Raw genomic sequence first — 26589 nt, 5'->3', positions numbered from 1 at the left:
TTGGTGACTAGACATGGGATGCTGCAGCCCTGCCCATGCCCAGGAAGCGGGAACCTTCATTACTGCTCTACCCCAGAGTGCTTGGATCGCTGTCATCCTCCCCCTCACGCTGCTCCCCGGATTCAGATGGCTTGGAGACGATTCCCACTCGCCGTTTCCAATCCAAATGAGAATTCTGCTCCATCCATCACTTCTACCACAATTATTTCCAACTCTCTTTGCCTTTCAGGTCCCCATCTGATCACCGACTACAGGCTACAACACTCGGCATTTTCCTGCCTGTTGCTTATTTCTGTAACGTGGATGTGGTTACATGCCCGATGTCCAAACTTCTCCCAGGAGAAGAAACATCCAATTTTCTTTGAAGAAACATTTTATTTTCCTTGGCCTTCTCTTCCAATTTCCACATGAATAAAAAACATCCCATGAGTAGCCAGGACTTACTGTCCTGGCATTTCGGTTTCTCTTGGAATGCTATTTTCCCCTTAGCTTGAAATGATGGATTCCATTTACACATCAGCTTGCTTTGGCCATGACTGTCAGCTGCAGGCTAACCCACCAACAGCACTTGTTTGTTCCTGACAACTACAGAACTCCTGTATCTAAATAATTCAATAAATACACTTTTGAGTACTTACTATTAATAAAGGAAGTACTGACCTACTCCAACATCTTACAAATCTATCTTACAAAGTCCCAAGTTTATGAGTGTTCAGATTAAAGAAAGAGATAAAGTCACGTACCAGGTCTGCTGAATCATTTACAAGGCAGAATGAAACATGTTGCCGTTCCTTGATTTATGGAACAACACACTCTTCGGAGCACTCCCACCAGGCACGGACTTCCTACTACAAGCTCCTCGACAGGAGGCTTTGCGGTAGGCCTTGCCTACACATCTCCCCTTACCGTTCTCCATCACCGGAGACACCAAATTCTAGGGGTTAGGAAGCTGTTTCTGACACTTGGACAAGATCTGCCACCTTGATCAACTCTCTGCTAGTCCGAGGCATCCCATTCCTTCACACATCGTTTAACTGCCTGTTTCTTCTTCAGACTTAGTAGCCCAAATAGGACACAAGCTTTCAATCCTTTCTCATCCCAGTCACCTTCTATTCTCATGTCATCTGTTCTCTAAAAGCACGTATTCAGAATTAGGCGCAATATCTCACAGGCTCTCCGCTACTCTTAGGCTAAAATAAAAAACTTGTAATATGATCTATAAAGCCCTCTAGAAGCTGGCCTCTGCTCATCTCAGTGCCCTCGTCTTGTGCCTCAGTCGTCCTGGTCTTCCTGAGTTCCTAGAAAGCCCCATGCTTCTTCCTTCCTCAGGGCCTTTGCACATGCTATTGCCATACCCATGTCTGCAACACCCTTCCCCCCACCCTTTGGCTGGCTAACTCAAACTCATCCTTTAGATCTAGGCTTACTGGGTCCTCAGAAGAACCTTTCCTGACCTCTTCTCTCCACCTAGTCAGGCCCGGACTCCTACTTTTAGCTCTCCTAGGAGGCACCCTTTGTCTTCACTGTAGCATTCAGGACAATTACAAGCATGAAATGTAATTTGTAACGTGGTGTCAGTCATCCCCATTAGACTGTAAACTCTACAAGGAAACGGACAAGTCTGTCCTGCGTGGCACGGCACCCCCTGTATGGGCTCAATTCTGCCCAGAGTAAGTGCTCAATAAACGCTTGTAAGATGAATGACAACAACGGAATTATCCCTTCCCATAATGTGGACGCTATTCCACTGCTTGTTAGCTTTTCTGTCCCAGCAGCCACAACACATTCTTTTAAAAAAACTGACCACTCAGCAGCTGTCAAGTAGTGTGGTTCTGAGGATACAAGGCTGAAAAACTAGTCAAGCCCTTGAGGAACTCACAGGTTAGTGGAAGAGACGAAAGTATAAAACCAGAAACCCAAACCTGTGTTTGTACTCAGAAGAGGTCTGTACAAAGGATTATGGAAGTATGAAACAAGAAGGCCACCTCGGCCTACGTCAAAGGGAAAGGAGGGCAGGAAACAGAAATGCCTCATGAGGTGGTGCCTGAGCAAAGAGGAGCAAGGACGCACCTGCACTTCTAAAAAGTAGGCTCTGCAACACTAAGCAAATTACCTCCCTGCGAGTCCCTGTTCCTGTACCTGTAAGACAAGGGGGTTCTGGCAGATGACCTCTATGTCCCATCGAGCCCTAAAAGTCTAAATACTATGCTTCTGATATTAATAAATACACCAGAGCCCCGGAAATATGCTAAATACTTATGTGAATTAGCTAATGTATCATCCCATTTTAAGATGAGAACACGGAGGCAGAGATACCAGGTAATTTGTCCCAGGATCGCTGAGATATCCAGGCTTTGCTCAGGCCCTGATTCTACAGCCAGGGTTCCGGATGGTTATGCTATAATACTATTTATTAACTGTATCCGGTTTGTTTGGAAAACAGCATGTGTAACTTGATCTCTTGTTTGCTTTCTAGGAGGATATACACCAAAACGTTAACCAGAGTTACCTCTGAGTATAGCAGTTACAGAGTTTTTTCCTTTAACTTCCTTATTTCCCTATTTCCTACAATAAACTTCCATTACCTGAATAATAAAAAAAATTTTTTTAGAATGAAAACACTACATACTGTTACGTACAGCATCACTTAAGTTGTCAAGGCCTTTCCAAAGGCAGTGTATTAGTTAACTGCCCCAAATTCGGGCCCCTGGCAAATGAGACTGGCATACCTATAATTCCCATTCAAGACAAAAAATGCAGATGCAGATGAGGGCAATGTAGATCCCCAGCATCATCTCACTAATACACATCCTTTTGAGGTGGCGGTTCAAGCGATCATGAAGCCAAACATCCTATTTTTATCCCTTCAGCTCACTCAAGGAGGTGTTAATAGTGCTTCCCCTGTGTTACCAGGCACCTCCACAGCAAAAGCACCCCAATAACCCCTGGACACTGCGATTCCGTTACTCAAAATGGAACCAACACGACTTTACTTACCAGTGGCATTTATTAAGTGCTTTTATGGGCCAGAAAATATAGTTTTCGTGAATTTTATTTACTCCTCACAGTAACTTCATATAAAATAAAAACTTGTTTATAATCTACTCTTTATTTGGTGGACAATTTTATGTCTACCCTGCATTTTACAATCGTTTTACAGATTGGAAAAGTAAGGTCCAGAGAGGTGAAATAACTTCCCCAAGTTCACAGAACCAGCCGTGTTGCAAGGTGGGCATCTAACCCCAGGTCTGTTACTCCAAATCGCAGGCTCCCAGAGGCTCTTCAGTACTTCCGGTTTCCTCCTCCCAGAGAAGCAGCAACCCCACTGCTTAGCTGAAAACTCCTACTCCCAAACCTCTATATCCTAAAGCTTGATTATCTCTGAAAAGCCACCAAAGACAATCCTACGCTCTCGAGGAGTATCAGCTGCAACACGCTGGGATTACCTGTTGCTTTCTGGAGAAAACACACACTTTCCTCCGCACGAGGTGGTGTAATTTCTGGCCTCTGTGGTTAACTCGGGATTCTACAACAGATTTTCTGCCCTGCAGCCCTCCTCCCTTCCAGGCGAGAAGTCAACCATCAAACCAGTTCCCAGCTCTGGCTCGGTTGAAATTTAAAGCATCTTTCCCCTCCCCAGGGAGCGGGTTGTACGGGCGCTCCGTGTTCTTCCCCACTGCACGTGGGTGAGAATCTATGCCATTTCGGAAAGCTCTCGAAGGAGGCCTCTAGGCTCCGGTCCCCGTTCCTGCACCGAACGACCTTCCTTCGAGGCACCGGCGGTGAGAGAAGTTAGGAGGTGTGGCTAGCAGGCGCCCGGGCTGGCACACGCGGCTGGCACACCCCGGCGGCAGTCCCTTACTTGGGCGGGAGTCAGCTCCCATCCCCTACGCGACCTTCGGGGCCCTCCGACCGGCAGCCCGCGCCGGCAGACGTCCCTCCATCCCCGCTCCGCGGCCGCCCAGAACGTCCCGGCGGGGCAGTGCCCCGAGCCCAGACACGTGCCGTTCAGCGACTTCTCCAGAAGCTGCTAGACAGCCCACCTCCCCCCGGAACTCGGTCGGTAGCTCGGAACCCGGCCCAGAGGCGAGGCGGCAGCTCGCGTCGTGCAGCCGGCCGGGCCGCGGCGGCGGACGGCTCTGAAGCCGGGTCAGAACTCACCCGCCTCGCCTGGGCCCGGCGGGGTCCGGAGAGCGTCCCGGGGCCGCCGGCCGGGGCCTCCGTAACGTGGAGGAGCAGCCCGCCGGCGGCTGCCATGGCGCACGGCGACGCGCGGGCACAGGCGGACACGGGCGGGCGCGGGCACCCGCGGGCGCGGCCGGACCTCCGGAACCCGGCCCGGGGCTCGCCTCGGCCCCACGTGGGCGGCGCGCGAGGACCCCGCGTAGCTGCCCCGCCGGCTCCTGCGGCCGCGCCCCTTCCGGGTCCCTAAGGGCCCAGGGGCCACGGCGCCGGGGACTCGGGACGGGGTGGCCGCTCCGCTCGGCGTCCCTCGCGGCTCGCCCCGCGGCGAGCGATGCCACAGGACACCCAGCCCTGCAGTTCATGCTGGTGAAGTTCTCTGAGTGCCTGTGAGAAACAAGGGGCCGTGTGCTGCCCAGCCAACGTTTCCTTCGTTTGCTGCCGGGCCACCGCTGCCTCGGCACTTTACTTGCCCGGGAGGTCTCCACAGGGGCCTGAGGCTCGGTCGCCCGGAGAGGGAGCCCTCGCCGACCCCTTCCCCTCGCCCACCCCGGCCGCTCCTCCGTCCCGCCGGCCGAGGAGGCGCGTTTTTCTAGACAGGCAGCGCCTTGGCCACCTGGCAGGGCTGGGTCGCCTAGCAACGGCGGGGTCCTTCCTGGCTCGGCGGCGCTCGGGGCCGGAGGGGAGAAAGCGGCCGCGGAGGGCGCCGGGGCCCGGTGGCGGCGGCGGCGCAAGAGGCGGCAACCGGACGGCGGCGCGGGGTTGGCGCGCCCCGGAATCCGGCCTCTGCACTTGAGAGGAGATGAGCTCGGCCGACAAGGCCCGGGTGGGGCCCGCGGCCGACGGGCCTGCGCCGCCGGAGGAGGAGGAGGGCGAGGGGGGCGGCGAGGCGGGCGGGAAGGAGCCAGCGGCAGACGCGGCCCCCGGGCCCAGTGCCGCGTTCCGGTTCCTGGTGAGTCGGCGGGAGCCGGCCGTGAAGCTGCAGTATGCGGTGAGCGGCTTAGAGCCGCTGGCCTGGTCCGAGGACCATCGCGTGTCCGTGTCCACGGCCCGGAGCATCGCTGTGCTGGAGCTCATCTGCGACGTGCACAACCCGGGCCAGGACCTGGTTATCCACCGCACCTCGGTGCCCGCTCCCCTCAACAGCTGCCTCCTTAAAGTAAGTCACCCCCCCCGGACCCCAGCAGGTCCAGGGGGTCCTTCTGCCTCCCTCCCGCGGCCGCGTTACCGGTCCCTGGGGAGTCTTGGCCTGCTCCCATTCCGGGGATTCCCCTCGTCGCATCCCGCGCTGGGGGCTGAGGGCCGGGGTCGCCGTATTTAAAAACAGAAAACCTCGCAGCCGTTCGCGCCGCGTTTTCCAGATCACCCACCCCCTTCCGACGCACACAAGTATCCCCGGAGCCTTCGTCGGAGCCAGGTCCTTGCTTGGCCCCCGCGCCTGCCCCACTGCGATGACTCTCGGTGGTGCCTTCTGAGACTCCACCCCCTTTGACCCAACCCCAGACCTCGCCTCTACAGTTGCTCCCATTGTTTGGAACCGACTCCCTGGGCCCTTGTCTGGCTTTGTTTACTGTGACGTGCCGTCCTCTTGTGCCGCTTCTGCTTTGGAGAAGACAATCTGGTCCTTCTCGTTGCCTCAGCTATCTTAGCGACTTGAGTATATGAATGTTCCTTCACACCTTGAGCAGCTGGGTACTCCAGGGTTTGTTTTCCTTTCACAGCGGGAAATCTTTGGGATTGGCATGGAAAGGAAAGCTTTCGGAAATAAATGCGGTTCTCGGATTTCAGGGCCTCTGTGTACATTTAGTGTTTTCAGCTTCGTATAAGCCAAGTTTGCTTTCAGAACTTTAGGGTTCCTAGTTTTACTGTTTTAGTATCACTATATTCAAATTTATTTTTTTCCCCAGATAGTAAGTCATATCATTCATTAATGGTTTTCAAGTATAAAAACGTTTCCTGTCTCCTTTATAAATCTTTTTGCGTGTATGTGATCTATAAGGAGTGTGTATTTATTCGTTCCCCGGATACTTGAATAGCACCGTGTATGAGCTAGGTGCTGACCTCGTTCTGGAAATAAAGCAGCGTACCAAGCCAAGTGCCTGCCTTCATGGAGCTTACATTCTTTGGCAAGTCATGAACAAGTACGACTGTAATATCAGGTGGTGATAAGCACTGTAAAGGTGTATATCTATGCCCAGCGAATGTATTTATGTGAAAGTGGAAGGTTTTAAAACTTTTTCTGCACTGCCATTTTAGACATGAAATCATTAGCTCTGGGTAGGGAGCAGGGAGCCCACACCCCCTTTTTATATTTTTAGCACACTTAAACGTTTTACATTTATTTATTTTTTAAGATTTTATTTTTATTTATTTGTCAGAGAGACCGAGAGCACAGGGAGGCAGAGAGGCAGGCAGAGGGAGAAGGAGGCTCCCCACTGAGCAAGGAGCCCGATGTGGGACTTGAACCCAGGACGCTGGGATCATGACCTGAGCTGAAGGCAGCCACTTAACAGACTGAGCCACCCAGGCGTCTCACACTTAAACATTTTAAACAAACAGTTTGTTGTTGCATTAAATCACTGGTAGACTGATAGGACTAAACCCTGAAAATCTTCTTGGAGAAGGTATGAACAAATTGGCTCTAGTATAACCGCATCAGGTAGACAGATATTGTTAATACTGTGAAATTGAGAAACAGATGGAGGCAGAAGAAAGTAGCTTAAAAGGAATAGCCTTACCATTTCTAAGGATGTTCGTGTGTCACAAACTAGAGAAAACTTTAAGTGTGTATCCAACGTGGTCCAGATTTAATGATTTAGCAAGGAGAATTTTTTTTCAATTTAATTTTTTTAAAAGATTTTGTTTATTTACTTGACAGAAAGAGAAAGCACAAGTAGGCAGAGTGACAGGGAGAGGGAGAATCAGGCTCCCTGCTGAGCGGAGAGACGGATCTGGGGCTCGATCATAACCCGAACCAAAGGCAGACACTTAACTGATTGAGCTACCCAGGTGCCCCAGCAGAGAGGATTTCTCAAGTGGGGGAAGGAGCAGAGGGAGAGGCTCTTTTAAAGATTTTATTTATTTGTTTGATAGACAGAGATCACAAGTAGGCAGAGAGGCAGGCAGAGAGAGAGGAAGGGAAGCAGGCTCCCCGCCAAGCAGAGAGCCCGATGGGGGGCTCCATCCCAGGACCCTGAGATCATGACCTGAGCCGAAGGCAGTGGCTTAACCCACTGAGCCACCCAGGTGCCCAGAGGGAGAGGCTCTTAAGTAGGCTCTGTACTCAGTGCAGAACCTGTCGCAGGGCTCAATCCCACGACCCTGAGATCATGATCTGAGCTGAAACAGAGTCGGGATGCCTAACCGACTGAGCCTCCCAGGCGTCCCTAGCCGAGAGAATTTAAAGAATGGCAGGAATAATGAGGGGAGGCCCTTAATCAGGGAGTGTTATCTGGTGGTGAATCTGAAGGCGACCTGAGAGAACATTGGATTTGTCTTGTAAGAGGAGCAGAGGGGCATCTGGGTAGTAGGAGCGAGGTGTCCGTCTGACTCACATACATGATTAAGTTGTAGACATACTTTATTGTTTGTGTGAGTAATGATGGGTCAACAGACAATCTCTTCTAGAGAGGGAAAGCGAGGTGAGGCCAACTTAGGAACTCCGAAGGTCAGTCTGAAGAAGTTGGCTTCAATCTAGGAAGCCCAAAGGTGCTGTAACAGTTTCATGAGCATGGACTGGCCTGGAATGGTTCAGGAATATGAATCTGGGGGGGGGGGTCAGAAGACGATGATTAGGGTTAGTATAAAATAGAGGGTACGAATTTGGGCTTTGGCACAAAACAGCAATATAGGCCTGTCTATACAAGGATGATGATAAAACCTGTGTTGTTTAGACGACTTTTTTTTTTTTTTTTTAGGGAAAGAAAGAAGGCGTGTGCACAAGGGGTGGGGAGGGGCAGAGGGAGTACACCGGCAGGCTGTAGATGCTTGAAGTAATAAACTCTGTCACGCAGATATGAAGAAAGCAGGGGCTCGATCAATACTGGAGCTGTGGATATGAAGATAGCCGTAATACTCTGATAAAAACTGGACTCATTGGTTGTGCAACTGTCTAATAAGTAATAGGAAATCTTTCGTATGCCGCTTGTAATTAGTGGCTCGCTTGGAAGTTAACGAGTGGCACTTCCCCTCGTGTCCCGTTCTTCGGTATGCGCAGCACACAAACCATCCATCAGTTGCAGTCTCACCAGACTAGGAGCATTTGGTGAGTGAATGCTGAGCCGTCCCTGCGGTTCTGAAAGAGGCCTCTGTCGGGTAAATCAGGGCTGCAGTGGTAGGAATGTAAAGAAGTCTGTATCAGTACTTTGATGGCTTTACCCTTGGCAGTGCCTAGGGATTTCAGCAGCTCTGTACTGTCCAGCTTGCCTTTGCTCTGACATGAAAGGTGGGTGGCCATTCTGCAGCCTGGATCAGTTCACTGTAGGGCCCTGCTAGAAGGCTAGATGCTCAGCCCCTCTGAAGCTTTTGCTCTGGGATCCCATTATTTAGATTATGAATTTCAGGAAAATGTGCAGTTTCATGGTAGTTCAGGTATCTGCCACTTGCAAGTTACTGTCCTGGACACTGAAGTTACATGGTACCAAGGAGAACGATGTAAGTGAATGATATGAAAAGCAGTAAAATTGTGATTTAAGAGTAATTTGCAATTTTTCTGCCCATTGGACTGCTGATTTAGTGACTCATCTACTTGGATACAATTCCAAATTCTAATAAAATTTGAGTGACTAATTTTACTCTGCATGAATTTTTAGGCTTGTTAGAAAGCATTAACTCCATCCACATTAAGTTAAATAACTATTGGCTATCTTTGAAATCTTACTTCTGCCTTCAAGAAGCTTCCTGTAGAATAGCTTCAAGTGAATTTCCGTTCATTAGGTGCTTACGAAGGAATTAGCTGTTAGTAGTCATAGTGGCCAATTGAAAACAGTAGTCTGTAATTAAATGACTGGCTGGGTGTGGTCCTCTGGGAACTGGACTGCTATGTGGTGTACTCCTTGGCCATCTGAGTACATGTTTTAATTTGTGGCTGGTTTTGTGACATGGAGACTTAACAGGAGGGGCACTGGACTCCTTCAAACTAATACATCAGCAATTGCTACACAGAACCATTCAGGTTTTCCCTGCTGTTGAGATCCAAGATTCTCTCTGTCCTGTCAAGGATTCTTCCTACAGTGAGCAGGACCAAGTGTTTCTTTTATGTCATCCTCTGCTGCTGTTCTGGGGTATAGGTCCTGTCAAGTTTACTCCTAGTCCTAGAGGAACTTTTATTTGTAGTACATTTACCTGTCCTAAGGATTATTGCTTGGTGGACGGTGTCATAAGATTTGGTGATTTTATATCTACCCTTTATCTGGTGGACAATTTCATGTCTACTCTGCGTTTTACATACTTTATTAGGGCTCATTAACTTGTACTTAATCCCCAGAGAGTGTCCCCCCTCCTTCTCCTCCTGCTTCTCCTCCTCCTCACTAACAGCTACTGACCCTTATTAATAGATGCTGTACAGGCATCGGGCAGCTTAGCCTGTAGGGACTCCTTGATGTCAGGGTGGTGAGTTCAAGTCCCAAGTTGGGCATGAAGCCTACTTAAAAGATGCTTTATGTATATTGACTTATTTAACTTTCCTAACTCTGTGACACATATATTATTGTGTTCTTTTTATGAATGAGAAAATTAGGGCCAGAAGGTTTAAGTAATTTGTGCAGGGTTAGAGCTCATGTGTGATAGAGCCAGGATTTGAACCCAGGTAGTCTGGCATTTTTAGTCATTATGCTATGCTTCTGTGTAATACTTCAGATTTTATCTACCCATACAAAGCTCTGGGCTTTGATTAGCATTATTTTATTAACAGGCTAGCCAGCTGCACCTCTGTTTAATTGGGATCCAGTCTATTTCACTGGTATGTCCATAGGTGTATCCAAGAGGCTATCTTAAATGCCTTTCTAAATCAAGATATACTGCCTAAGACACCATTTCCAGAGTATTCTTTAGGAAAATATAGGATGATACCACCCGACAAAGTTTTATTGTTTAAAAAAAAGTTTGGGTGGGGGGCGCCTGGATGGCTCAGTGGGTTAAAGCCTCTGCTTTCGGCTCAGGTCATGATCCCAGGGTCCTGGGATCAAGCCCCGCATCGGGCTCTCTGCTTGGCAGGGAACCTGCTTCCCTTCCTCTCTCTCTGCCCGCCTCTCTACCTGCTTGTGATCTCTGTCTGCCAAATAAGTAAATAAAATCTTTAAAAATAAATAAATAAATAAATGATTTTAAAAGTTTGGAAAACTGGTTAAGTCAGAAGCTCCCTGGCCAAGGCATTTAATGTGCTCCTGAGAGCCTTCACGGAGAAATGATGTGTAACATACGATGTTCCCAAGACTTAGGTGGCCACAGAACTCTTTTTCAAGAACAATTTAGGGGAGTAATGTTCTACGTAACACACTTTAGGAAAAGTTAGTCATCTGACTCATTTGTTGGATACCTTTATATCTACCTTTCTGTACTTCTTATGTCATTTAGCAATTCCAGCAGAAAAAAGAATAAGATTAGATTTTTCCAGTTATCCTATGCTGGTTTCTAATGATCACGTCTGTCCACACAAACTTTTTTTGTTTGTTTGTTTGAAGATTTATTTGTTTAGGGGCATCTGGGTGCCTCTGTCAGTTAGGCATCTGTCTTCGGCTCAGGTCATGATTCTGGGATCCAGCCTGGCGTCTTGGCTCCGAGGCTCCCTACTCAGTGGGAGTCTGTGTCTCTTTCTCCCACTGAATCCCCCCACCCCCGCTTGAACCGGCTTGCTTGTGCATGCTCTCTCTCTCTCAAATAAGTCAGTCTTTATTTTAAAAAAGATAATTACTTGAGAGAGAGAGAGAGAAAGCATATGCGACCATGAGGGAGCAGGGAGAGGGAGAGAGAATCCCAAGCAGACTCCCCGCTGAGCACAGAGCCTAGCACAGGGCTCCATCCTACAGCCCAGAGGTCATGACCTGAGCCCAAACTAAGAGTCAAACACTAACCAACTGAGCGACCCAGGCGCCTCACAAACCTTTCTTTTGTTAACAACTGAGGGATTTTATTCCCTAGCAGGTTTTATGGTCTGTCGTATTTTTTACCTATTTTTCATTTAGGAGATATTTTAAAAGTGTATATTGTACTCTGGTTTTCTGACACATTCCCAGTTATCCAAACTTTATCAAAGACTTATCAGTCATTTGGAGTTCAGTATCTTCCAGGTTTATCCTGTGTGTCCTAGAGTGTAATTCCTCTGGGCTTGTGGACTTAAACTCATTTAACGTGATTTTTATTATATCCATATGTGTCTGAGGCTTGAATTCCTTTGTAATTGTGTAATAACTACCCTTTCCAGTTTGAAGATCAGCTTCTACATAAAAGGAGATTGTCACTAATCTGAATGATTCTGCTTTCTTGCTCTGGGTCAATTTCCCTAAGGACAGTAGGGTCAAGTGTTTTTCTCTTCCTGCTTTGCACGTATCAGAAGACATGGTTCAGTTGACTTACGCTTTATTTTGGCTTTAGCCTTCCTGGCTCCAGATCACTTTTTTTTGGTCATTTGTCTCTTCCTTTGTCTTTAATGTTCCTTTAAAATTCCTTTAAAGAGCTTGCCATCATACAACCAGGCACTAAATAAACAGCCGCACTGGTATGTGGCACAGAATTGGAGAAGGAGAAATGGGAGAAAGCCAGAAAGATCTCCGAAGGCTTCAGAGAGAGAATTAGGTCTGGTAGGAGGGATGGGATTTAGACAGGAAAACAGCATCCCAGACTAGGGGCCCAAGGGTGGCCGAGGAGGGAGTACTCAAGGAATGGCAAGTAGTTTAATCGGAGTGGACATTATTCTATAGAAGCAGCGGACAGAGCAGTTGGAAGTGGCCTTTCAGCATGATCTCTAAGTGAAATTTTAAATAGAGACTTAAAACTGACATTTGTATCACAAAGACGTTGTAAAAACCCAGATACCCAGTTGTATCAACGATGTATGCGGAGGTGTGTTTTCATGAATATGTCACATATCTATGGCTTTGGGACTAGGTCAGCGAAGTGCTGTGTTGACTTAGGGATCTAGTATGTCCCCGTGACGGCTGCTGTTCATGGCAGTTCTAAGAAGAGTGTGGGGGCCAGGCTTTGAATAATGGCAACATTTATTCTAATCCTTGAGAAAATTTTTACTTTCCGAGTAAGTACTTGTTTACTTTCAGACATGTACTTGATCTTTTAAATGTATGTCTTTCAAAATTAACGGAATTGATACGAAATTCTGTGTATATTAATGTGGCCCAGTTAAAACGGATTAATCAGTTATACCTAAGTAATGTCAGTGTATTCCTCCTAGAGTGCAGTATTTATCTGAGAGTTTTTGTATCTCTTCGTTTCAGGTTGGCTCAAAAGCAGAGGTTGCTGAGTGTAAGGAGAAATTTGCCACCTCCAAAGACCCCACAGTCAGTCAGACTTTCATGTTGGATAGGGTGTTCAACCCTGAGGGGAAGGCCTTGCCACCGATGAGAGGATTCAAGTATACCAGCTGGTCCCCCATGGGTTGTGATGCAAACGGCCGGTGCCTCTTGGCAGCACTGACCATGGACAACCGCCTGACCATCCAGGCGAACCTCAACAGACTGCAGTGGGTCCAGCTGGTTGATCTGACTGAGATTTATGGAGAACGACTCTATGAGACCAGTTACAGGCTCTCTAAAAGTGAGGCTCCAGAGGGGAATCTCGGGGACTTCGCGGAGTTTCAGAGGAGGCACAGCATGCAGACCCCAGTCCGGATGGAGTGGTCGGGCATCTGCACCACGCAGCAGGTCAAGCATAACAACGAGTGCCGGGATGTGGGCAGTGTGCTCCTGGCGGTCCTCTTCGAGAACGGTAACATTGCTGTGTGGCAGTTCCAGCTGCCCTTTGTAGGGAAGGAGTCCATCTCTTCATGCAACACAATTGAGTCAGGGATCAACTCTCCTAGTGTTTTGTTTTGGTGGGAATATGAGCACAATAATCGGAAAATGAGCGGCCTTATTGTGGGGAGTGCTTTTGGACCTGTAAAAATTCTTCCTGTCAATCTCAAAGCAGTTAAAGGCTATTTCACCTTAAGGCAGCCCGTTGTCTTGTGGAAAGAAATGGACCAGTTGCCCGTGCACAGCATTAAATGTGTTCCACTTTACCACCCGTACCAGAAGTGTAGCTGTAGCTTAGTGGTGGCTGCAAGGGGATCCTACGTGTTCTGGTGTCTTCTCCTGATCTCCAAAGCAGGTCTCAACGTCCACAATTCCCACGTCACAGGCCTTCACTCACTGCCGATTGTCTCCATGACTGCAGACAAGCAGAATGGAACCGTATATACCTGTTCCAGCGATGGGAAGGTGAGGCAGCTGATCCCCATTTTCACCGATGTCGCATTAAAGTTTGAACACCAGTTAATTAAACTCTCGGATGTGTTCGGCTCGGTGAGGACACACGGGATAGCAGTGAGCCCCTGCGGCGCATACCTGGCTGTCATCACCACCGAGGGCATGGTCAACGGCCTCCACCCCGTGAACAAGAACCACCAGGTCCAGTTTGTTACTCTTAAAACCTTTGAGGAGGCAGCTGCTCAGCTCTTGGAATCTTCCGTTCAAAATCTCTTCAAGCAGGTGGATTTAATAGACCTTGTGCGCTGGAAGATTTTAAAGGATAAACATATCCCTCAGTTTTTACAAGAAGCTTTGGAAAAAAAGATTGAAAGCAGCGGAGCCACCTATTTTTGGCGTTTCAAACTCTTCCTCCTGAGGATTTTATATCAGTCCATGCAGAAAACCCCTTCAGAAGCATTATGGAAACCCACCCACGAGGACTCCAAAATCTCATTGGTTGACTCCCCTGGGATGGGCAATGCCGAGGAAGAGCAGCAGGAGGAAGGCACGTCTTCCAAACAGGCGAACCGGCAGGGCCTGCAGGACAGGAGCAGAGAGGGCGACGCGGAGGACCCCGCCGACGACTCCCTGACCCAGGCTGGAGAGGCCGGGGGCCGCGAGCCGATGGAAGAGAAGCTCCTGGAGATCCAAGGGAAGATCGAAGCTGTGGAAATGCACTTGACCAGGGAGCACATGAAGCGAGTCTTGGGGGAGGTGTACCTGCATACCTGGATCACAGAAAACACTAGCATCCCCACTCGAGGCCTCTGCAACTTCCTGATGTCTGACGAGGAGTGTGACGACCGAACGGCACGGGTAGGTGTTTTCTCAGCAGAAACGCTAAAACCGCAAAAGCTCTGCTTTCTTCATGAGGGAGAAATGGTCTACGTGGCATTCCTAACCCAGCTTTCGCTTTGATGTTTTGTAGGTAGTTGATTGGCGTGAAGTGCAGGAGAATAAATAGAGAACACGGATTAATGCAGAGGACACATTCAGATCACACGAGAAATATTTCCCTTCACCACAGCCTTCACTGATAGGCAAGGCTTGCGGGCGGGCCGAGATCCCCAGGCCCGGGATGAGCTGGCGGAGGCTTCAGTTAGCGAGTAGTATGTGACTGGGCGGTCACAGCAGGGGAAGGGTGACACCCTGCTTTCTTTCCTTCCTGTCTGCAAAGGTTCTGGGGGTCTGGGGGTCAGCACTGGCGGCAGCACAGGGATTGGTGACACTTGGGAGGACTTGAGATCTTTGATACAGTCAGGGAGGGCGTGTTCAAGGAAGCAAATGATTACTCACGATGTTTATTTTTACAAAAACTGGGCATAATCTTGATTTTAATTTATAAGCATCTTAGAGTCTTATCCAAAATGTATTCCACAGAATTCAGGTTCCCTGATAGAACACCAGGGTTCCAAGCTTGAGGAAATGCCGTACACTCCGTCCTCCTCTTAGAGGGTCCCAGTGTACCTTATCCTTCTAAGGATTCTGAGAATTCCTGTGGAAAAGAAACCACTTAACTTTATGTCGCTCATTGTTATCCTGGTATCAGGGAACCTTTCTTTGTGAACGAACAGCCGCTAAAATTCTCCAGAACACCACCACCAACGACAAAATCCCGAAGAACTTGTTTCAAGGAACATACTTTATTTTATACTAAAATATTCAAAACCACAAAAGCCTGTGTTCCTTACTACTGTTAAGATTGACAGTTATTCTCACTGCCTAAAGTCTTGCTTAAAATTGAAGGTAATAAATGAAAATATCTTCTTGCCTAACGTTAAACCACTCACAAATTCCTTGTTGCATTTTCTTATTGGAAAGTGTGTGTGTGTGTGTGTCCCCACCCCTAAAATCATTACACACAGGAGATTTTCATGTAACTGATTTTCCATCTTTGAAAGCTTTTAAAAATTGTTTCATTGTGGTCTCAGTTGTGCGGACCACACACGGCAGACCATTGTGAGAAGTTTCCTGGCGATCACTGTTTCACAGGACCTAGAGGGAGTATCACAAGAGGCCGTGAAAGACTGACAGGACATTTTAGGAAATAGGAGGTGTGAGCGGGCGGAGAGCGCTTAGGCAGTTGTCCACGTGCGGCGTGAGTGCGGGGACGGCCAGGGCTCCCGGGGCCCCAGCAGAGCCGGTTGAGGAAGGGAAGGTGGCGCCTCTGCTTATCGGCAGAACCGAGTTTTGATTAGAAGCACTGCATTTCATGTCAAAAAAATCCCACCGTGTGCACGCAAGGAACCTTTTCACACCTAGTGCACTGACACACTAGTGATTACGCACTGTTTGTGAGATTCTCTGCCTGGTGTGTCGGTGCCGTTAGACCAGCGGTGTTGATCGCCGCCGCCCCCCCCCCCGGCCTTTTTAGACCTTTTTTTCGTAATTGTTCCTGCCTGTGACATCTTAGTAGTTCCACAGCTATATTTTGTATATATTTGTGATAGATACTGCCTAAATGTACTTTCTGCATAAAAAGGGTAAGAATTTTTGTCCCCCCCAAGAACCAGTATTTGCTCTGTTGGAAGGAATGTCCCCTTTGGGGATGCGTGAGTTGCACTGACACAGGAGGGCCTGCTGGTCGAGGCTGGTGAGAGCACATAGAAGCGGTTCTTCCTCATGTAGAGTTTGAGTGCATCTCTCTTAGAGCAGTTCTAAGCAGATTTTGCCATGGCACCAGTACCAGGATATTTGGGCTCTCTGGGAGAGAAGGGAGGGTGCTGGTTCCTGCTGGAAGGGATCATTAATTAGAATTCTTAAGGCTGAAAAAACAGAAGGCCAAAGCCAATGGGCTTTAAGTTTGTAAATCATATACAGCGTAGTTAAGACACTCGTTTTGAGCTATTAAGATCCCCTCAAAACTTCAGTGAACTAATTTCAGTGAATGGTTGAAGCAGAGAGTTCCTCTGCGAGAACTTACATATAAATGGTTTAAAAACCTCGAAGGACGTTGTCTCCTCGTAAGATGCGAGTCCTTAAGGCTTGGTGTACCCCGCACCTTCGAATGATGTAGCCAGTGAAGGTTTTTTCAACCAAATAATGAAGTAGAGCAGCGTGTTTTAGACTTCCATTTTTAAAGTGGTATAATCCTAATAAACAAGGCAGAGAATAGCGATTCTGCAGTAGGGCCAGGGTCTAGAGCCTGCCCTGTCGGCCTCTCTCTCTGCCAGTCCCCGCGCCACAGCGGGGCCCACCCTGCCTCTGCGATGGGGCTCAGTGGACCACGAGCTGCGGGCTGCTGGACCAGGTTGCTCGCGGCTCCTGGGGCTGTCAGAAAGGGGAATTCTCTTTCAAAATCCTGGTTATATTTGCAAGCCTGTCTTAGAATGAGCATTTTGTACAATTTTGTATAAGAATGGACATTTGTACAATTCTAGAAAGTTAGAATTTCACATAATACTTGGCCCAGAGAGATGATGCTTTTCCTCGTTAACGTCATGTTACAGAAGACCTAAATACTTGGTCTTCCAGTAGAACTCTGAACTCCTTGTTTCAGGAGCTGCTAAAACAAGGCAAGTGATAAGGCTTTTGTTTTCAGTAGTTTTTTCTTTAGTTGTTGGGGTTCACCCTGTTGTCACAGGGTCACCAAATGAATTTATCCTCCTCAGCCGGTCCACACACGGTGAGGGTCTACTTTGCTGCATCCAGACAGTATGACCAGCCTGCGCGGAAATGCAGGCCTCCGAGCTCGGGTTCGCACCGCGTTCTCCGTCGCCCCCGGTCTGCTTCTGCGAAGTCTTGCGCTCAACGCCGCTCAGTGTTGCTACTGCTTTGTCTCACTAGGTGCTGATTGGACACATCTCAAAGAAGATGAACAAACAGACTTTCCCTGAGCACTGTAGTCTGTGCAAAGAGATCTTGCCATTCACAGATCGCAAACAGGCAGTCTGCTCCAATGGCCACATTTGGCTCCGGTAAGCCATTCATTTTAAGCCAGCCCGTGTTTTTGCTCATTTTCCACTTTTGTATAGTGCAAGCCCCTGGGTAGTGTGTATCCAGAATAATGTTGCCTGTGCCACTGGGTTGGAGAAACGTGGCTGTTAGAAAACAAGATGTAGACTTTATCAGTCTGAGTAAGGCAGGACACTCTTTTAGAGGATTTTTTTTTTTTTTTACTGCTTGAGATAGGGTGTTTTTTTGTTTTTGTTTTTAAGATTTTACTTGAGAGAGAGAGCGAGATCATGAGCGGGGAGAGGGAAAAGCAGACTCCCCACTGAGCAGAGAGCTCAATGTGGGGCCTGATCCTAGGACCCTGAGATCAGGACCCGAGCTGAAGGCAAAGGCTTAACCACCTGAGCCACCGAGGTGCCCCAAGAGGGATTTCTTTATTTTGATAATACTGTTTTCCTTTGAAGTAGCATTAAATTTTTAAAAATTGCTACAAAAGTAGTACCTATTTAAGCTAATGGAATACAAAAGAAGAGCGAATGCACTTCTTTTGGTTTAACTTTATACTGAAGGTGGAGGTCTTCCTTCTCTTACCGTCCCATGTCACTGTAAGAGGGCAGCTCAGTCGTGTTCGGGCTTTAGAGACCCATGCGCTGCGTTTGACACCGTGGGTGCTCCCCCTTCCTCCCCGCAGCCCCTTCATCTCCTGGCTTTCCCACACACAGTCCCCCCGGTTTTCGCCTTGCCTCTGCCTCTTTCTCCGTTGTCTGTCCTGATTCTCTCCCGTCTCCTTGATGGCCATCGTGGACCTGCTTCTCTTTTGTCAACACTCCTTAGCAGTCGTGGACCGTCTGCGCACCAGTGGCTTGAACGGACAGCTGTAGCCTGACTCTGTCCCCCCAGCAAACCAGGCTTTTCTGCCAGTCCCCTGTTCACTGTCTCTGCTTGGAAGATTCGGAGGCGTTTCAGATACGATTCCAGCCTTTCCTCACTGCCTCCACCTCTATAGTCCTCGCGTGAGACACTCTCGCCCAGATTTCTATGGTTCCCTCCCCACAGGGGTTCCCGCTGCCTCCCTTGCCCTCCAGCCCGGGTGCCGTGTGGCCACGGCTGCTAAGCCTGCTAAGATTCACCCACTCCACCCCTCTCTGCTCAGAACGCTCCGGAGGCCGCCCATTCCTGATGAGTAAAAGCCCGAATCCCTTTAGTGATCAGAGCTACACAACCCGGCCCCGCTCTGACCTCATCTCCCATTTCCCCGCCTTGCTTACTTCACTCTCCGCGTACCGGCCTCATGGTTCCGCACGTGTAAAAGGCGCCTCTCCTACTTCAGGGTGTCTGCCCGGATTGCTGTCCCAGCGGGTGGCCGCATGGCTTCCTCAAGTGCCCCTTTATCAGTTAGCCTGCCTTCGTGGCCACACTGCCAGCACTGTAGCACCCCCCCCGGCGTGCCCTGCCGGCACCCCCTGGCATGCCCTAGTGTTTCGAGTTGCTCTTCCTTGCCTTATTGGCCTCCCAAGTGGCCATCACCACTTCATAGATGCTTTACTTCTTGGTTCTCCCCCTCCTCTGGAGTAGAAAGCTCCATGAGGACAGAGAAGCTTGTTTTGTCCACAGCTCTTCCTAGAACAATGGCTGGTCCATGGTAGGCACCCATTTAATCTTTTAAAATTATTTATTTATTTAAGAATGTGTGTTCTCAGTGGGGAGGGGTAGAGGGGGAGAGAAGCCCCAGTAGATGCAGCTCGGTGTCACACCCCTGAGATCACAACCTGAGCCAAAACCAAGAGCTGGACGCCCAGCCGACAGCACCACCCGGCGCCACACCCATTTAATTTTTTTTTAATTTATTTTTAACAGAAACAGAATTGTGCCACACTTCCTATCTTTTCTTTTTTTTTTGAAGATGTATTTATTCGAAAGAGGAAGTGAGCATGTGAGCAGAGGAGAGGTCGGGGGGATGGGGAGAGAGAGAGAGAGAGTCCTCAAGCAGACTGTGCTGTGTGCAGAACCTCAGGACCCTGAGATCGTGACCTGAGCCGGAATCAAGAGCCACCCAGGCACCCTGCTGCACGTCCTATCTTATCAACCTGACAATTCTCTTCCCAAAATATTGTGGACTTTTTTTTTTTACATTACTATGTAGATCCTTTTTTTTTTTTTTTTTAAGATAGATTTACTTTAGAGGGGGCTGGTGTGAGCAGGGTCGGGGGGCAGAGGGAGAGAGAGAGCATCTCAAGCAGGCTGCCTGCTGAGCGTGGAGCCGATGCGGGGCTGGGCTCCATGAGCCCAAGATCATGACCTGAGCCGAAATCAAGTCGGACTCAACCGAGTCACCCAAGCGCCCCTAGATCCCATTTCCAGTGGCTATAGAGGGTTTCACAGTACAGACGTTCTGTTATTTACTTCCTTGTTGATAGATACTTGGATTTCTTCGGAATTTTACTGTGTTCTTATGCTTTTCTCTAATTTGATTTTTAGGGGACGAATGGGAAGCAAGTTTGTAATAGTAGTAGGCTTGTAGTAGTAACACCTCTAACATCTGTTGAGCACAGCAAGCATGCATGGGGGCACTGCAGTCGTTTCTGTTTTTACAGGTGAGGAAAGGGGGCCCTGGGGGAGATGAATAATTTGCCCAGGGTCATCCAGCTGGTGACCTCAGAGCTGAGAGCCTGGCAGTCCGGCTCCAGAGTTCACATGTGTCACCACGGTGCACCATTGTCTCTCGATGGGTTCTTCCACAGAAATTATCTTCACATTTGCTGGATGGAGTTAATGCTGGAAGGTCTCAGTGTCATTTCTCCATGGGAGAATGGGTGCTTGCTCTCACTCAGGTGTAGCCTTTCTTCCTGTAATACCCAAGTCTTTTCTCGAGGTACCCCTACTTGGACTCTTTCCCTCACCCCCTTCCTCTCTGTGTTTCTCTGCTCCTTAGTTACTCAGCTGAAGAACCGATCTGTTGGGAAGCCTTACTTACACAACCCACCGTGCACTCTGCCATCGCCTAGCGTCTCCCCTTCCCTCACTAGCCTGGTCCCGGTGGCTGCCCAGGGAGTGGTCACAGCATAGAGCTGAGCCTGTGAACATTTGTTCATGTCCCGTCTCGTTTTTTGCACCATTAATTTTGTATCTTTCAGGTTTTCCCCACTGTACTGTCAGATTCTTAAAGATAGTGCTTTTACCTAATCTTAAAAATCACATACAAGAATAATTTTCCATATAATACATGTTCATCTTTTTTAACATGTTAAAAATTCAAAGTACGGACAGAATAAACTCTTGCTCAGACTTGCAATTGGCCAAAAAGAAGCTGCCCCGACTGGATTGGAAGCTTTCTATCTCCTGGTTCAGCATGCAGACCCTTGCTAAATGTGGGCGAGTCTGGCCAGTTCTGTGCAGAGGGATACGCGGTTGCCACAGGCTTGAGAACTCTCTCTGTGCTTTCCTGGTTAGCGTGCGGGTTGGCGGTACCATCATCTGTGGCTTCCTCCTGATGATAGCGTCTGTCTTCTCTCAGGTGCTTTTTAACCTACCAGTCCTGCCAGAGCTTGATATACAGAAGGTGTTTGCTCCATGACAGCATTGCCCGCCATCCGGCTCCGGACGGTGAGTGCTTCCCCAGCCTCGGGCTTCGCCTGGCCTCGCCTACGGCCGTGCGGGGCGGCAGGCTCGTTCCGCGCTCGACGGGATGGTCAGGAAGCAACGACTCATTAAAAGATGAGAACTGGAGTAGGTCGCGTGCTGCGTGTCAGCACACAAGGAGGGCTGCCGTGGGCTCGTCTGTCCCTGCAGACAGAGCGTCCGTTCCAGAAAATGCCAGAGCTTGTTTTAGATGGCAGATAGAGGTTATATTTGGATGGGAGTTCTGCAAATGGTAGGGTACACAAAGACACAGTCGCTAAGGCAGAGCGTCCACATGCGCACTTGGAGTCATTCTTCAGTAGCCACGGTGGGGTTTTTCAGGTTGGTCTGTATTCTCCTTTCTGGTAGCCCTGGTGACAGAGCCCCTGTTTCCGAGATGATGAGTTGGAAATAAGATCACAGACACGAGCCAGGACTCAGTGACTGAAATTGTCCCATGAACGTCAGATTCATGACCTGAGGCTCAGTCACATCACACCCCAGCACACGAGCTGACTAGATGTGAGCGTCACGCGGTTATACACGTGTTTGGGGAAGATTTGTGGTCTCGATGACCTAAAACCGAAAACATTCCACATGAAACTCTGCCCTTTTATTTTTACTCCAGAACTGTCTCGCTCTGAGAAGTCGGTGCGTTGGCAGCTTGTGCTCTGGCTTGTCACGCGGGGCGCGCCACGCGGTACTGAGGCAGAGAGGAGCGTGTGAGAACCCTTACATGCCCGTCCTCGGCTCCGCTGTTGTCAGCTCGTGGCCTCTTCGATCTCGTCGGTAGTCCCCCACTCCTTCCCCCTCACTGCGTTATTTTGAAACCGATTTGGGGAACGCGCAAACACTCCGTGCGGCTGAGAGTCGCTGTGCTGACCAGACGGGAAACCGCGGAAAAGATCGAAACGGGCCAGAGAAACAGCTGCCGGCGGGCGTGGTGTCGCGCTCCGTGCCGTTTTGGGGGAGAAGAGAACCTGCGGGTCTGGGGGGCGGTCGGGGAGCAGGGCGCCCACAGGGACCGGGAGAAGGTGTTGACCCAGTACGGTCGCGCCTGGCTCCGAGTCGCGCATTTAGGAAAGGACCGTTACTGTCATTTTATCAAAGAGGATTTGCACATTAACAGCGTAGGAAGGATGTCTCCTCGGACGAAGCACAGTCCTTTCAGCCAAAGAAACGGAGCTTTGTGAATCACTCACTCGTGGTCCTTGCGTTCCCATCCCCTCGCAGAGGGGTGACAATGTCCCCACACACGTAGCTTTGCGGAGCGCGATTTCTTCCAGCCTCGTCTGGAGCGTGGGAGCGAGGCGTGTCCGAGAACACAGAGCCGGGCCCGGGGGGCTGAGAGCTCAGTCCCCGTCCTCGGCAGCCCGGCCGCCTGCCCTCTGTGAAGCTCACGCTGGGTACCGCTTGTCTTTCTCCCGCAGATCCTGACTGGATTAAGAGGCTCCTGCAGAGCCCCTGCCCTTTCTGCGATTCTCCGGTCTTCTGAGCGGCGGCGGCGGGAGCGGGGCCCGGCGCGCTCCGTTGCGGAAAACCGCCTCGGGCTGAGGACGTGGGATGTGCTGGCTGAGCCCGGCCTGCGCCTGGGCCGGCCCCCTCGGGAGCAGAGACGGGGCCCTGGGAACTCCTTTCTGAAGTACCGTCTCGTCTCCAGGGACTACGGGGTATCTCCGAAACGACCCAACGCAGAGATTGTAAGTCATTGTGAGCGGAGCGCCAGGCCCCCTCCTCCCCCGGTGAGGAACACTTATTTTTCAAGTGTTTTGACTGAAGCAACTTGAACAGAAAGAATGCCCTGTCATTTCTGGGAACAGAATGAGCTCTTCTGGAGAGTTGGGGTAAGGGCCTTGCTGGACCGAGTTGGGCTTTCATGCCTGCCTTGGACTGGAACCGCCCCGCGGCTCCGCAGAGCGTGGGTCACTGGCCCGGGCGGCCGGGCGCCAGCAGACACGGCGCGTGTCCGAAACGGCGCTCGACCCCGATCCTTTGTTCCCACAGACAGCCACAGATCTGTGTCCCACGGATTCTCGTCTCTGCTGCGTCCTGAAAACGCGTTCATAAAACGGTATTTTTAAGAGGTCGTCGAGGCCAAGACTAAAGTTGGTTTTAATGTGTCAAAAGATCAGGTGATTCCTGTAAGTAAATAATGGTGACTTATTTTTGATGAGCTCGCACATGATTAGATCTCCAGTCCTGCCTCCTTGCCCTGTCAGGGAGGTCGGGGATTCCTCTCCACCCGTGTCACCTTCCTGCGCCTCTCGTAGCCCAGATGAGATATTTGTACACAGAAGAAAAAGAATATTTTCTCCTCTAAACTTCTAGTGTTTTTAATGTTGACATGTCCAGACATTTCAGTTGTATCCACTCGAGGAACCTGCAGGCCATCTAGAGACTCAGAAAACGCGCCGAGAGCGACGGGCAGCCCCGGCCTGCGGTGCTCCTGCTCCGGTGCCGCCGGCAGCTCCGCGGAGGAGAGCCCAGGAATTTCTTCCCCGCACGGGTCCCTGATACTTAGAACGTAGCTCTTTTCCCGTGGGCTGTTCAGAGGAGACGTTAGAGATTAATTGGTCTTAAAATCTAAAATTAAAAATGGACATTCGGGAATTACAGTGTTCTTGGATTGCGAAAATAGCGTCCTAGAGCTCGGTGCTAAGCAACAGGACTGTGCTGCCCACATGTGGAAACCGTACGTCCTTCTGGGAAGTAGGAAGGAGTACAAAAGGGGAGATTCTCACTCCGCTTACATGCTGGCTATTTCGCCTTTATTCTAACACTTACTCCTGCCTCTGTCGTGATCCTCAGTGAAGGACTTCTCGTCCTTGCTTTAGAAAACTTGCTCTGTGGACAAGACACACAACCACAGACCGCTGTGGGTCCCCCTCCCCCGCTCCTCCCCCTCCTCCCCGCCACAGGCACCGGCCCCCAGAGCCCTTCAGAGGCGCCTCCGAGCGGCCTGCCCTGGAATGGCTTCTGTGTCCTGTTCAGATTGTGTCTTGTCTCCTGTGTTTCATTCTGTCTTTGCTGGAGTCTTCTGCTTCGCTTTCTCTTCTCAGTCATTTCAAGAATAGTGTTGATCCGGATACGGGGGCCCGCACATTGAATTGGTTTTCCAGAAAGAGAAGCAGGCGGCACGGGGATGGCGAGCTGCACAGCTCAGACGTCACGTGGCCCGTCGCTGTCTCACGTCCCGGGGACCAGGCGGTAAACGTGGAGATCATGTCAAGGAAGTTTTTCATAATCATGGCTGCTTAGTTTCACTTACTCTTTGTTCCTTATCAGGGTCAGTGTTTGAGTTGTTCTTACGGGGAATTTTGTGCCGCTGCCATTTAAAACTTACATTAAGTTTTTATTTAAAGCAGTTGTACGTTTTGGGGGAGATGGACCTCTTGGGAGTTAACTAAAAGGATCTCCTGAATTATTATGTATTTTCTGTAGGAATAAACATGGCAACTGTTTTACTAGAACGTGACTTCTCTCTGCACGGGGGTAGGCATTCTGCAGACTCTAAAATCCACCCACCACCTCAGCCTGAATTTCCATGCCTGGAGCAGGGAGGGCCCCCCCCGCCCCCGCCCCAGCACGCCCCCCCTCGTGCATGGCCGCATCACGCACACAGCCAGCTTCTGCTTGCCCGTCAGTGGGACTTGGGGAAAGCAGGGGTGACACCCAGAATCTTCCAGCCCACTGGCTCTCCTGGCTTACACTTGTCCTGCCCTCCATGCTTCCTAGAACGCCTGATCCGTGTCGTGGATTTCAGGTTTATCTCGGCTGTCACCTAAGAACTGGGCGAGAAGCGGCAGAGATGGTTGAGGCCGTGTTGCCGCGCTGCCCGGGAGTCAGGCATGAAGACCGGATGCAATTAGACCTTTCCAGCTACAACACGCTTGCGTTCCGGGCGTCTGATACCCACACCTGTATCCCCGCTCTCTGCCTGGGGTTAATTTGTCCCCATTACTCCAGATAAGAAATTGATGGCTTGTAGCGCTTGATACTCCTTCCAAAACCCTCATGTGCCCGGCGCCCACTCTTCAAGCCGTCTCTACCTACTATCACATCTGCCGAAGCTACCAATTATTTTTCAGTGTCAGGAGTTATTAGAACCGCTGGCGAAGCTTGTGGCTGAGTGTGACATCTTTCTGTTTCTCTCTAAGACGACGTGGAAGCATGTGGGTCGGACCTATTCGCGAGTGCCAGGGGTTCATGAGGTGAAAGGAACGTTAAAGGGTGATAACTAAATAGGAAGATACTTTCTGTTGTAATTACACCGCTGTCGGCTAAGAAGCAGAAGTCGGTGCTTATTGGTACTTGTTAGGGGGTGCGCACGCGTGTCTTACGAAAGCCCTGCTCCCCGGCAGCTGCCCTCGCAGCTGGAGAGGAGCTGCCCAGTGTGGGTTACCGCGGCTCCGGGAATGAACCGACCCCGGCCCCCGCCTGCGGGCTCGCCCCGGCCCCTGCCCCTCTGCTCTCTCGTGCTTTTCCATCCTGGTGAGGTCCTCCCAGTTTCCCTTCCTCTTGTTTTCTCAGCTCCAGGGCACGTCCAGAGCTAGCGGATTTCACGTTTGAAAGGACAGTAGATCAGTGATACATTTTCTAAAAATTACCTCGCACAGTAGGTCTCCTTCCTAGAAGAGACGATCGCGCACAGTGATTTTTCTCTCTAATGGGAATAGTGTTGGCTTTTAACCTGGTAAATTATATCTGGTTTTCTTCAAGACTCTTCATTATTTCCCCGGCAGAGTGCTGAGTAACTCTTGGCTGCCGTTGGGGCTAGAGTCTGCTAAAGTTTAGCCCCTGCCACTACCGGCTGCCCCATGCCAACGTTGTTCCTGACGAACAGAAATGCTGGCTAAGTCAACTGGCCTGTTTTTTTTTGTTTTTTTAGATTTTTAAAAAATTTATTTGACAGAGAGATCACAAGTAGGCAGAGAGCAGGGGGAAGCAGGCTCCCTGCTGAGCAGAGAGCCCGATGCGGGCCTCGATCCCAGGACCCTGAGATCCTGAGCCGAGCCGAAGGCAGAGGCTTAACCCACTGAGCCACGCGGGGGCCCCAGCTGGCCTGTTTTTTAAGGGAAAGGTAGATTCTGCGTATTTTTTTTTTAGACGTTGGCAGCACGAACAGCCAACAGCCAGAGCAATCACGAGTGTCTTCGGTTAGCCCACCGTGGACGTGGCGGGCCTCTGCACGGCTCCCGTGGAGGATCACGAATATGCCTTTACATTCAGATGCTTCTTCCCCTGGGGTGGAGGTGAGCGTTCAGTGAGACCATGCAGTGTCCAGCCTTTCTCCTCACGGCTGTCCGTTTTAAAAACGCCTAGAAGGCCCGACTCAGCGGTTTCCATTTCCCTTCTTGGTGAGCGCGTCAGCCGGCTGCTGCAGAGAGAGTCAGCTGTGTCTCGGGTCTCCTAGTAAACTTGGAACCGCTCCTTTTTT

The 26589-nt window shown here is 50.0% G+C and overlaps 3 protein-coding genes across 4 annotated transcripts in view; 1 reads left to right on the top strand and 2 right to left on the bottom strand.

The window, feature by feature from the left end:
• Nucleotides 1-4282, bottom strand: part of DDX31 (DEAD-box helicase 31) — a 68896-nt gene extending 64614 nt beyond the window's left edge. The window contains exon 1 of the mRNA XM_044264613.1: nt 4162-4282. Coding sequence (XP_044120548.1) covers nt 4162-4257 — 96 coding nt within the window. The 5' untranslated portion in view covers nt 4258-4282. The remainder of the gene's footprint in view (nt 1-4161) is intronic.
• A 632-nt stretch (nt 4283-4914) lies between these two features.
• GTF3C4 (general transcription factor IIIC subunit 4) lies at nt 4915-24627 on the top strand. Of its 2 annotated transcripts, XM_044264611.1 has the most exons (5): nt 4915-5341; nt 12630-14456; nt 17427-17557; nt 21049-21137; nt 22583-24627. In XM_044264611.1, the coding sequence occupies exons 1-5, from the start codon at nt 4985-4987 to the stop codon at nt 22645-22647; spliced, it is 2469 nt and encodes an 822-aa protein (XP_044120546.1). In that variant the 5' UTR covers nt 4915-4984; the 3' UTR covers nt 22648-24627. The 2 variants fall into 2 exon arrangements, with proteins under 2 accessions (XP_044120546.1, XP_044120547.1); XM_044264612.1 differs by lacking the exons at nt 17427-17557; nt 21049-21137; nt 22583-24627 and adding an exon at nt 14569-15475.
• Nucleotides 15614-26589, bottom strand: part of AK8 (adenylate kinase 8) — a 137680-nt gene continuing 126704 nt past the window's right edge. The window contains exon 13 of the transcript XR_006386356.1: nt 15614-15635. The gene's annotated coding sequence lies outside the window, so the exon portion shown is untranslated. The remainder of the gene's footprint in view (nt 15636-26589) is intronic.

This window comes from Neovison vison, chromosome 9 (assembly GCF_020171115.1).
Source record: "Neovison vison isolate M4711 chromosome 9, ASM_NN_V1, whole genome shotgun sequence".
NCBI lineage: Eukaryota > Metazoa > Chordata > Mammalia > Carnivora > Mustelidae > Neogale > Neogale vison.
Note: the sequence above shows the minus strand (reverse complement) of the source record. Positions and strands in the feature narration are given on the sequence as shown.

Coding starts and splice junctions, on each gene's coding strand:
- GTF3C4 (XM_044264611.1), top strand. CDS start 4,985: ATGAGCTCGGCCGACAAGGCCCGGGTGGGGCCCGCGGCCGACGGGCCT. Junction 5,342..12,629: donor TCAACAGCTGCCTCCTTAAA/GTAAGTCACCCC, acceptor TCTTCGTTTCAG/GTTGGCTCAAAAGCAGAGGT. Junction 21,138..22,582: donor CCGCCATCCGGCTCCGGACG/GTGAGTGCTTCC, acceptor TTTCTCCCGCAG/ATCCTGACTGGATTAAGAGG.